At 39.0% G+C, this 12,896-nt stretch overlaps 1 protein-coding gene across 1 annotated transcript in view; it reads left to right on the top strand.

Annotated features, from left to right (window-relative positions):
- Positions 1-532: 532 nt before the first annotated feature.
- The window catches only part of ZCWPW2 (zinc finger CW-type and PWWP domain containing 2), a 112,314-nt gene continuing 99,950 nt past the window's right edge, over positions 533-12,896 (top strand). Inside the window, exon 1 of the mRNA XM_026649348.1 lies at positions 533-1,123. Coding sequence (XP_026505133.1) covers positions 837-1,123 — 287 coding nt within the window. The 5' untranslated portion in view covers positions 533-836. The remainder of the gene's footprint in view (positions 1,124-12,896) is intronic.

The raw sequence follows: 12,896 nt of genomic DNA, 5'->3' as shown, positions 1-12,896 counted from the left end.
CCTGATTTTGATTTGAGATTTTCAGTATTTGTGTTTTGTGAGCATTGATGTGCTCCAAAGGTCTTCTGATAATACACATTCCAATATGACTGAGAGATTGGTCTTGTGCTTCACACTAGGAACCAACCATTTCCAGTTCTACGCTCTGTTTGTGGACTGGCCTCTGGTCCGTAGGTCAGGGCATCATAATAATTCTATACTAAAAAGGTGTTTTTTTTTTTTTTTTTTTTTTTTTTCAATGAAAGATGAAAAAGAAACCATAAAAAGTGTATGCTGCATATGGTTAGTAAATGAAGTGTTCATTCATGTATCTTAATAATTACTAATTTATCTTACAGACTGGATGTGCTTTCAGAGGCAAAAGCATATTTCAACCTGTCTTTTTAAGAAAACCCACTGTCATGTTTTATTATTCTTGTTTTTACTTCAGAATGTTTCCTTTGTAGGATGGTGAAGAGGAGATGTACAATAAGAGAGAAATGTATTTGGTTTGGTCATCCTCTTTTTCTCCATATTACTTCCTTGTCTTTATCCTTTCTTCCTTATCTTAAGCCTTAGATGTTTATTAATGGAGAAGGAAGCAGATGGGGTTAGCTATGTCTTTTTGGCCTCTTTGTTTACTGGTAGATGGAGACAGAATGCTGTTTGTTCAGGATGTTTCCTTTCCTTGAATGGGAAAAAGACAACTCTGGAAAAAGTTTACTTTTCTTTATATGAATTGTTAATTTATCTTGTTTTGTACTCATCTGTATAATTTTTTTTCTTTTACATTTCAGAATAAATAAAATTACAAAAATTGATCCTTAGAAGACTGGAAAAATCTTGAAGGTTTTGCTATGGATACTATAAATGAAAACCATTTTTATCTAGACAAAGTGTGGGTTCAGTGTGAGATTGGCAGTTGTTTGAAATGGAGACTGCTATCAAGTGATGATGCTGCACAAGTTGATCAGAGTGAGCCGTGGTACTGTTATATGAATACTGACCCATGGTTTAATAATTGTTCTGTTTCTGAAGAATATTTTCCTGAAGAGTCTGAGTTTAATAAAAGTGGATTTAAATATGTCTACTCAGAACTTCCTATAGGAAGTCTAGTTTTAGTGAAAATGCGCAACTGGCCAAGGTAAGGTTAAAATTGTTACAACCTTAACTGTAAAAAAGTAAGACATCTGTTCATTTTGTAATGTGCACTTAATTTGAGTTCAGTTCTCCTTTGAAAAGTAAAAATGGGATAGAAATGTAATATTTATGGTTTCTTAGTGACTTGCAGATCTAATGTTCTCAGTTTATAGGTAAGATGATTTTTTTACCCCTAATTGTGAGCCCTACAAACATTACTTGGATTTTGATAAGCAATCTGGGTTCTTTCCTTTTTTATGCATAATCAAAATAGCTATGGGGGAAAAAAGAGGTCCTCATTTACATCTGTTCAGTTCTATAGTTTTCAAATTATGCACTCAGTGTCACCTGTGTAACCCCATTACATTCAGTAGGTTTGCAAAAATGTAGCTGATTAGCACTTAGTAAACAATATTGTAGATGATGGACAAGGTGACTATAATTTAGCTTACTCTCTCTCTTAGCTGTATTGGCTTTGTATGGCTAACAGGAGTAAGAATACAATGTAGTAAAACCTTTTCTTTTTACTTAAAGTAACTAGTATCTCGAAATACCCCCCCAAAAAACAGATGTGCCATTTTTGCACAGTCTGTTCTTGGAATAAAAATACACTATTCATTATCAGGACTTTGGTTTTTACCAGTGTTTGACGTTATCAATTTTTAAAGTTACTTTTTTGCTAAAAATGTATTACAGTTAACAGTTTTAGTATCAATAAAAATGGATTCAGTATTACAGCTCACAGATTGGAAGTAATGATTCACCCCTACCGTTTTCTCAATAAACAAGCAGCAGTTCCAATATATACTGTTCTATTTTGTTACTGCTTTATCCAGATTTTCTCTTTCACAATAAGTAGCAGCAGTCGCCACTCCTTGCCTTTGTATTTGATGAGAAGAAAAAAAATCAGAAGTAGCTAAGCCTAGAAAGTGTAGATAATGTAGGGAGAGTAGATTGCAGGGTGGATAAAAATCAATGATTTTTTTTTAAAAAAAAAATCAATAAAATCGGATTTTTTTTTTTTTTTATAAAATGCTTTTTGAGGAAAAAACCTGAATGAAGATATCTTTGAGCTATAATGTATCCTAATTAAAACTATTTCATCATGGAATAGGGATGATCTGGAGAAAGGGGTAAACAGTGAGGTGGCAAAGTTTGCAGATGATACTAAACTGCTCAAGATAGTTAAGACCAAAGCAGACTGTGAAGAACTTCAGAAAGATCTCACAAAACTAAGTGATCGGGCAACAAAATGGGAAATGAAATTTAATATGGATAAATATAAAGTAATGCACATGGGGAAAAAATAACCCCAACTATACATACAATATGATGGGGGCTAATTTAGCTACAAGTAATCAGGAAAGAGATCTTGGAGTCATCGTGGATAGTTCTCTGAAGACATCCACGCAGTGTGCAGTGGCAGTCAAAAAAGCAAACAGGATATTAGGAATCATTAAAAAAGGGATGGAGAATATCTTATTGCCCTTATATAAATCCATGGTACGCCCACATCTTGAATACTGTGGTCTCCTCATCTCAAAAAAGATATACTGGCATTAGAAAAAGTTCAGAAAAGAGCAACTAAAATGATTAGGGGTTTGGAACAGGTCCCATATGAGGAATGATTAAAGAGGCTAGGACTTTTCAGCTTGGAAAAGAGGAGACTAAGGAGGGATATGATAGAGGTATATAAAATCATGAGTGGTGTGGAGAAAGTGAATAAGGAAAAGTTATTTACTTGTTCCCTTAATATAAGAACTAGGGGCCACCAAATTAATGGGCAGCAGGTTTAAAACAAATAAAAGGAAGTTCTTCTTCACACAGCGCACAGTCAACCTGTGGAACTCCTTGCCTGAGGAGGTTGTGAAGGCTAGGACTATAACAGGGTTTAAAAGAGAACTAGATAAATTCATGGAGGTTAAGTCCATTAATGGCTATTAGCTAGGATGAATAAGGAATGGTGTCCCTAGCCTCTGTTTGTCAGAGGGTGGAGATAGATGGCAGGAGAGAGCTCACTTGATCATTACCTGTTAGGTTCACTTCCTCTGGGAGCACCTGGTATTGGCCACTGTTGGTAGACCGGATACTGGGCTGGATGGACCTTTGGTCTGACCCAGTATGGCCGTTCTCATGTTCTTATGATTATATATTCTAATTCTATAGTATGAGACAATATATTCATATAATGTTTAAGAAAGGTTTTTTGTAAATGAGTTCCAATAGTTCATGAATAAGGGACCCAATCTTATGAGGTTCCAGGGGCTTCTGTATAGATTATTTAGGTCAATCTTTCTATCTACCCAATGGGACTCAGTGCTAAGTCTAGAAGACACCATCAGAGACGCTTAATTTTGCAGTTCTCAAACTATGGATTTGTGGCTCCAGTGATAACATGCTTCTTAACAGCAAAAATGTTTTTAAATAAAGAAATAAAAAGTAACAGACCTCAACCCTATTGTCCCTCTGCAAATTTGTGTACACAGAATCAGTCCCTTACCTCTCTTTAAAAGTGCAACGTTTCAAAAAGTTCAATGACTAGAAGATGGTTGGGGGTGGAATAGATCTGGACAAGGAGAAGAAGTCTGGAGATAAATGTGAGACGGGTGGGACAGGCAGTAGAAACAAAAGTGAAACTGTTTGAGCAGAAGTCTTGAGGTCTTTCTGAGTGTAGCCTTCATTGATTTGAGATCTACCATACCATTCTCTCACTAGAAGGGAAAACCTATAATGGCAGCAGGCCATACAAGAGACCCAGTTTGGGTCTCATCTATCTCATCTGTCTCTGAGTTGTGAAGAATATGTATTAAGGTTCTAACAACCAACAAGAATGCACTTTTATGTAGAAATCCATGATTAAATCAAGTCTTCCTGACTAGTGATTTAAATCACATTTGATCTAAATCAAATCCACCCTGGTAGATTGCCACAGTAGCTAGCTTTTGCAGCAAGTTTATAGAAAGTGCATCAAAGTTACTGTAGTCCAAGAACAGAACCCCCAAAATGACCATGACTTTCAAAAAAACACACACAAAAATGAGGTGTTAGACCATAAGACACTGGAGTTACGTAAACTGTGATAATCACAAAGGCCCCTTCAGGCCCCCAAGGTAGTGGTTCTGACTGCCAGTCCATTGTCTGAATGAACACCCTTACTAAAAGTGAGTTTTAACAAAAGTGTCCAGGTTTTCTGTCCCCACACAAGATTGTCAAAGCTGCTGTTGCTTCAATTGAAGTGTTTATTACTTTACCAAGGATGTGTGATGGGAGTGGTCTACGTGTGCAAGGAGAATGCTTGTGAGATGTAAGATCTGCCAGAGAAAGAAGATGACAGATGACTGTTTCTCTTCTGAGTATTTAAAACCGCAAGAAGTGGCAAAGAACTATCTTAATAGGTTACTAAGGACACTAAGTAGTCACAGGTTGAGAGGTAAAGTTCTAGCATGGATTAGAAACTGGCTAAGAGACAAAAAGCAAACAATAGGAATAAAAAGTGAGCTATCAATATGAAGAGAGTTTAACAGTGGTGTGTGAGGTTCTGTACTAAACCTAGTGTTTAATATATTTACTTACTGATCTGGAGAAGTGAGTAAACACAGATGGGGGTAAAAAATTTATATAAGACAAAATTAGTTAGTTTGTCTTTTGAGGATTGTGTATATGGATCCCCACTTTAGAAAGCTTGGAAACATCTACTATTTGTTGGTGCTATATGTGTGTCTTTTATTGTTCTACCAGGGGTGAAAGTAACTTAAAGGACTTACTGGTACACAGGGCAGCCGGGGTCCTGGGCAAGGTGGAGGGGGCGGCTCTGGGCCCCCTGAAGGGGCGGGTCCGGGTCCAGACTCCTGCAACCAGACCTTCAGTGCTGCCTGGCCTGGGGCTGGGGCTGGGGCTGCGGCAGCGATTTAAAGGGCCCTGGGGCAGTTGCCCCTTTTGCCCCCACCCCATCAGTCGGCCATGTACCTGCCCATACTGGCGGCCACTTTCTTACTGGTACACCGTACTGGCTTACTTTCACCTATGCGTTCTACACACTCAGACATGGAGTTATAAAATGGACCATAGTCAGAACTGCTCCTTGCTTCATTCCGACCACCAAAGGAGCAGTGAGTGTCCTGAAAGCTTTCTTTATCAGTTTTGTTGTTTGTCCTTTTCTTTCCCATTAGGATTTTATTTCTTGTTGCTCATACATTGAGTAGCTTTTTTTTTTTTTTTTCTTTTCCTGTTGTCAATGACATTGTGGGCCCCTTCTAGAGTCTTGTACCTTTGGGCTGTTCAGTTGGGCCGTGGGAGATTCTTGGGTCCAGAGATAGGCTGAGTAAAAGCAACAGTCAAGAAATTTTTCTCTGTCTTGACTTTGCTGCCATAACATTAATACATTTGGAAGGCCTCCTTGAACTCTATCTCAGTGAGGAGTTTCTTGGAGTTTAATGCAGTCTCCAGCACTGTCAGCATCAAAGGGTTTTTCGACTCTGCTTTTAAAATAACATCTGTGGAGCAACTCTGCTCCTGCTGTACGTTTTTGGGGTGTTAGGGTAGGAAAGGAGAGTTTCTCCTCATTTTCTTCACAGTGTTCTATAATGCCCAGCTCAGGTATCTGGGTTGGGAGATTGTTTTCCCTGTATACTAAGGGCCAAATATATTGCCCAATGTGATTGTTTGGGTGAGATAAAGGGCAGAATTTGGCCCTTTATAAAGAATGTCAAACACCAGGTTTTTACCTTAACACATAGCAGGAATCTGCTTGAATTCATTTTTTTAAAAAGCATGTCTGTCTTGTTCTTTTTTTGGCTGTTCTTTGGCAGGACTGTTAACAGCACTAGTAGCTAGCTCAGTCATGTTGCTTGTGTTCAGATGTTCATCTCAATTTCATTTCAATTTACAGGGGACACTTCAGCTTAGTTTTGTGTGTGTATAATATATGTGTTTGTGTATATAAGCGCACAGCATGTTAATTGCTGCCAGATACTAGAAAAGGAAGAGCAAAAGGGGGAAAGAGTGTAAGAGGGAAAGAAGAAAGAGAGGTGAAGCTATATAAGGAGGAAAGACAGGAAATATAAAACTTACTGGGACTTCTTTGGGATACAAATCGTTGTGGAATCCATTTCTTGAAAAAGAAGTGCTACTGTATTGTGCTAGCATTTTTTGCTCTCCTTTCACATTTCCTTTTTCACTTTTGGTTGGGTGTCAGATTTCTAAGGCACATAGGGTTGCCAACTTTCTAATCCCTGAAAACTGAACACCCTTGCCCCGCCCCTTTCCCGAAGCCATGCCCCCGCTCCCCCATCCCCCAAGACTCACCTGCCGCCTGCAGAGCTGGGCTGGGAGGAGCTGATGCCGAGCCTGCCCACTTTCCAATAGGGGCATGGCAGTGGTCAGTCCCTGGAGCGAGGGAATGGGGTGGGGAAATCGGGGCACAGTGGGGTGGGGGGCCATCCCTGGAGCAAGGGGCTGGGGAAATCAGAGCACAGTGGGGTAGGGGGGCCCATCCTGGGAGCGAGGGCCTGGGGTGGGGAGGCCATCCGTGGAGTGAGGGGCCAGGGTAGAGAAATTGGGGCACAGCAGAGTGGGGTTGGTCCCTGGAGCAAGGTGCAGGGGTGGGGAAATTGGGGCACAGCAGGGCAGGAGGGGGCAGACAAGTTCACACACACATACACACTGTCAGTACCTACTTTGGAGCCTGGTCCCGGGGTCATTCAGTTCTCTCCATCATGCTGGGGGGGGGGCAAGAAGAGCAGCAGCTGCTAAGCAGAGCTGTTCCTCCCCGCTCCAGCAGCAGCTGCTGCTCTTCCCATCCCCCACCGGCGGAGACTGCTGGAAGCTGCCAGTTTCCCTTTTTGACCGGACGTTCCGATCGAAAATCAGACACTTGGCAACCCTAGGCACAGTAGTAGGCCAACATGTTGATAGCCTAGCCAAACATCATACTGCTTCCTTTGACTGTTAGGGCTTCCAAATGCCTCTCGTATGTCACTTTGGGGTAAGTTACTGTGCAACAGATAGAGGGGAAGAGCTGAAAGGTTCCTGTTCTAAAAAGTTGAAGTCTTACTACAAGATTACTGCAAGGGAAAAGCTTGACAGCTTTCTCTATGAAGGCCAAACTCTCTTCTTCTCTACCAAATGTTTCCAGTGTAATCTTTGATTTAAACATTTTCAGTTAGTATTTTAAATATAAATAATACCAATAACTAAATTAAATTCCTTAGGTTTGAGTCTCTGGGACAGTTACAGATAAATTTAATGTAATGGAGGACTGTGAATGACATAAGTGATAAAATTAAAAACTTTATTTAAAATAAAATAATTAGTTAAAGCAAACAAGCATTGCAGTATAACCACATATTGCATTTTATACTTACATTCTAAGATTAAATGGTGCATCCAGGGGTGATAAGTTCTTGGATGAGAAGAATGGTGTATAATCTCTTTCTCTAATGGTATTTTGATGGTGGATGAGCACGCTAATCTAAAATTAGCATACTGGCCTTTTTATAATCAGTTATAACAACACCCTTTAATTAATTAGCATTAAGCTTGCCTTTTACCATATCTGTATTTCTGCTACCATAATTAAAATGCCTTCTTCTCCCTCACTGGCTATTTAATACTAAATATAATTAATATCTGTGTAAATGCTATTCCAATATCTGTCAATATAGACAGCATTCTTCTAAAACGTTCACATTTTGTCTAAAACTTGTTAAAACCAGTTAGGCCCAAACATGTTATCTGACCTGGGATTATGTACCAATTCATCTCTAACTTGCCTCTGAAATATCTCACTTTATTTCACCCACAGTTTAGCAGGCCTCACTATTGACAAGCCTAAATTTATGCTACATAATCTATTCTCTATTTACATTTCCATACATTTCTATTACATTTTTATTTAACATAAACAAACAAGGCTGCACCAGTCAATGAAACTGTTCTGTGTAGTGAATCTGGGCTCCTACAATTGGAAAAAAAAAAAAGTTGACATCTTGCTCTGAGGACTTTTCACATACATTTTGGTTAAAATCAGTGTGTGTGGATTGGAGTTTTCTGTTCCATAATATCAGAGTCCTGCCAGATGGAAGCAAATGGAGTATCGCATCTGATTGAATTTCAACCTGTTTTGCTCACTGTGGTTTTGGAAGCATGTGGACAGTTGTAATCTGCAACCTCAGGCAACTCATGGTAAAGGCAAGTGGGGACATGGGGAACTTTGCTGGCAAAGATTGATAATGCTTCCCTATGAGAGGGTCAGGGTTGGGATTTCCTTGAAGAAATGCTTATTCATCCCTTTTTCAAGAAACCATTTCTTGATGTGGGCAGTTTCTAACCTTCCTTTTTAAAAGTTGTGGCAAAGCCACTCAGATACCATTTGAAAAGACTGTTGATCCTTAATACTTATCTTTAGTTCTAGGAATTTTGTGGAGACTGTGGTGCTTTCATTGACTGATAGTCTAGTAGTGTAAAAGGCTAGTTGTCCACCTTGAGTATTTTAGACATGATCAGCCTTTCAGGTCACTGATCAGGAGATAAAGCTGACTCATCTATGGATCTGGAAGAGAGTGGATGGAGTTGCACTTCAGTGGCTCCATTCCTGCCTTTTGAAGATATAACAGAAGTGGCTGCTGAACAGTTGCTTATCTGCTCCAGAAGCTTTCTCATGTAGGGAATCTTAGGGCTCTACTGTCCATCCTGTTGAATGTGTATATAAGGATACAGAGAGAGAAGCAATATGGACTTCATTGCCATCTCTATGCAGATGGCTCTGCACTATGTCTCCTTTTCATTGGAACTGTATAATGCTCTGTCTTTATATTCTTGATGTCTGGCCAGGTAGAGTCCTCCACGAGAATGAGTTAAGTAGAGATTAGGGCTGTCAATTAATCACAGCTCAAAAAAATTAATAGTGATTAATCACAGTTTTAATTGCACTTTTAAATAATAGTCTACCAGTTGAGATTGATTAAATATTTTTGCATGTTTTTCTACATTTTCAAATATATTTATTTAAATTACAACACAGAATACAAAGTGTACAGTGCTCATTTTATATTATTTTTATTATAAATATTTGCACTGTAAAAATGATAAATAAAAAAATAGTATTTTTCAATTCACCTCGTACAAGTACCATAATGGAATCTTCATCATGAAAGTGCAACTAACAAATGTAGTTTGTTTGTTTGTTTGTTACATAACTGCACTCAAAAACAAAACAATGTAAAACTTAGAGCCTACAAGTCCGCTCAGTCCTACTTCTTGTTCAGCCAATCTTTAAGACAAACAAGATTGTTTACATTTACGGGAGATAATGCTGACTGCTTCTTATTTACAATGTCACCTGAAAGTGACAACAGGCGTTTGCGTGGCACTTTTGTAGCTGGCATTGCAAGGTATTTACATGCCATATATGCTAAATATTCATATGTCCCTTCATGCTTCGGCCACCATTCCAGAGGACATGCTTCTATGCCGATGACGCGCGTTAAAAAAAAATGCGTTAATTAAATTCTGACTGAGCTCTTTGGGGGGAGAATAGTATGTCCCCTTCTCTGTTTTATCCCCATTCTGCCATATGTTTCATGTTATAGCAGTCTCTGATGATGACCCAGCACATGTTGTTGAGTTTAAAAACACTTTCACTGCAGATTTGACAAAACGCAAAGAAGATACCAACATGAGCTTCCTAAAGCTAGCTATAGCACTCACCCCAAAGTTTAAGAATCTGAAGTGCCTTCCAAAATCTGAGAGGGACGAGGTGTGGAGCATGCTTTCAGAAGTCTTTAAAAGAGCAACACTCCAATGCGGAAACTACAGAACCCGAACCATCAAAAAAGAAAATCAATCTTCTGCTGGTGGCATCTGACTCAGATGATGAAAGTGAACATGGGTCGGTCTGCACTGCTTTGGATCGTTATTGAGCAGAACCCATCATCAGCATGGACACATCCTCTGGAATGATAGTTGAAGCATGAAGGAACATATGAATCTTTAGCGCATCTGGCATGTAAATATCTTGCGATGCCGGCTACAACAGTGCCATGCGAACGCCTGTTCTAGCTTTCACGTAACATTGTAAACTAGAAGCGGGCAGCATTATCTCCTGCAAATGTAAAACAAAACAAACCAACGTATTTGTCTGAGTGACTGGCTGAACAAGAAGTAGGTCTGAGTGAACTTGCAGGCTCTAAGTTTTACATTGTTTTGTTTTTGAGTTATTTTTTGTACATAATTCTAAATGTGTAAGTTCAACTTTCATGATAAAGAGATTGCATTACAGTACTTGTATAAGGTGAATCTAAAAATACTTTTTTTTACAGCACAAATATTTGTAATAAAAAATAAACATAAAGTGAGTACCGTACTCTTCTGAGTTGTCACAGAAATCAATATATTTGAAAATGTAGAAAATATCCAAAATCTTTAAATAAATGGTATTCTATTATTTAACAGTGTGATTAATTGTGCGATTAATCGCAATTTCTTTAATTGTGCGATTAATCGCAATTTTTAAAATCACTTGATAGCCTTAGTAAAGATCAATCCGGATAAGATGACATGCTGCTGTATAGATGGAACTACCCAGAGAAAGTGGGGAAGATGATAACAGCTGCCTCTCTGGAGTGGAGTGTGTGCCTTTTATTAGTGAGATTCACAATGTCAAGCTGTTGTTGACACTTGGCATTGCTGGATTCCCAAGTGGCCACAGAAGCTAGAAGTATGTTTATCTGTCTTTCTTTCTTTGGTGAGGAGATTGAAATATTTCATCTGTGATGTGGATCTTGCTATATTGCTTTTTTGATGTGTAAAAAGGCTTAAAAGGTGTGAGGTATAGTTGTGATTTGTTTAATTTTTTAAAATTTGGTTTGGTTTTTTATTAGAAATTCAGGTATTATCTGACCTGGAAGACTTGGGTCTTGGAGAAATAGTAAAGTGCGAGCATCATAAAAGCCAAGAGAGAAAAAGCTGAGCAGTTTAAGTTCCTAGACTATGTAACATTTTAACTACTCATTTAACATTTCAATTACTTATATTTTGGAGAATTGAACCCTTTTTTAAAGATTGAATGTCAACAATATATACTTTTTGGAGACTCTCTCCTTCCCCAACAACTCTTTACACTAAGCCATAGAAGACCAGTATTGACATTTCTGATATTTCTAAGGTTTAAAAAAATATAGGAAAATCTTGTTAGACATTTATGCATCATGAAGCAAAAAAGAGCAAAAGTTCAGTTTTTCAAAAATCCTTTGTAGTTAATTTTTAATGATTCTGATATGCAACATTTTGTACTTAAGTTATTGATTTGCTTGAGTTGATTTTTTTTTTTAAAACTATAAATATTCATATTGTTTGGGTCCTGGCTACCCCAGAGACTACTTATCTATGCACTATCACAACAGTTGAGATCCATTTAGGTTCGTTAGCTAACAACCCCTAAATGTGAACCACAGTGTTTGCACAGGAGGGGTCTTTTGCTTTGGAATTTCCTTGTACTGTTAGTCTAGTGAAATCCAAGTCCATTGACCTTCAGAGCATAATGTAAAGGGTATCTCTTCATTTAATGTTTGAGTCAGTTACCTTCACTCATATGAAGTAGTACCTCACTCTGTAAGTGGTCTGGTTGATTTCAGTAAAACTTTGCAGTGTATTACTCATTAGGAGTAAAAGTGGCAGATTCTGGCCATTGTGCTTTTGCTTGAGGGATAGTACTTGGGTGGGATGAGTGTTTGTGTGTTGTAAGAGGGTCATTGTACCCTTCCTTGGGTGTGTATCTGTGCCTCAGTTTACCCTTCCGCCTCTGGGTTAACTACATATCACAAAATGATAGTTCTAAATAAAAATGTACACTTCTGGGGTCTGATTATGAGTTGTCAAAATCTGTTCAACTGTTCACCCTTGTATTGGGCTTCCCAAGTTTAATTCGCTCTTCCCCAGGGCTTCACAGTAACACTAGGGTCAGCATCAGGGTTTCCCATGTCTCACACCATATTCCTCTTGTTCGCAGGTATTTCTTCTAAGACTATTCCAGACCCTTGGCTGATGCTATACAGCCAGCAGCTGTCCTTCAGCTGTCTCTCTGGAGAGCCCCACACAATACATTTCTTATTTCCCTGGCCTCCCCCAGTCTGAGCCTAGAGCACTGCTTTATATAGTCCTGACAGCCAGTCACATGCCTCTAAGTCAAAATCCTTTCTCTTGAGTCTGATTGCACTGTTGCAAGAAGCTGTTGTCCTTCCTGAAGTAGAAGTAACACTCTTCCTGCCAATTCTGTGGTGGAATCTTTGTAGTCCATCATAATGTGGATAAAGGAAGGAGTTCTTTCCATTTCTCAGTTTTGTTGTTTGCTTTTTAACATTTTTTCTTTAATTGTATATACATAAAGAGGTTATCATGGGATGAATAAAAAAGAATTCGTTCACAGCCATGTTTCCTGTGCTTATTATGATGGGTGTTTCTCAGTCTCTTAATACAAGTACCGAACCACCGATGCGTTGGAGAGGTTTAAGCTGAGGACTGTAGGTATACCAACAGAACTCCACTGCCATCACCTACAGTCCTCAGCTTAAACCTCTCCAACACATCATCAGTGATCTACAACCCATCCTGGACAATGATGCCTCTCTTTCACTGGCCTTGGGAGGCAGGCCAGTCCTCGCCCACAGACAACCTGCCAACCTTAAGCATATTCTCACCAGCAACCACACACCGCACCATAACAACTCTAACTCAGAACCAATCCATGCAACAAACCTCGATGCCAACTCTGCCCACATATC

This window comes from Terrapene carolina, unplaced genomic scaffold (genome assembly GCF_002925995.2).
Source record: "Terrapene carolina triunguis isolate 2854851 unplaced genomic scaffold, T_m_triunguis-2.0 Scaffold84, whole genome shotgun sequence".
Classification (NCBI taxonomy): Eukaryota; Metazoa; Chordata; order Testudines; family Emydidae; genus Terrapene; species Terrapene triunguis.
This window is presented reverse-complemented; position numbering and strand designations above follow the sequence as displayed.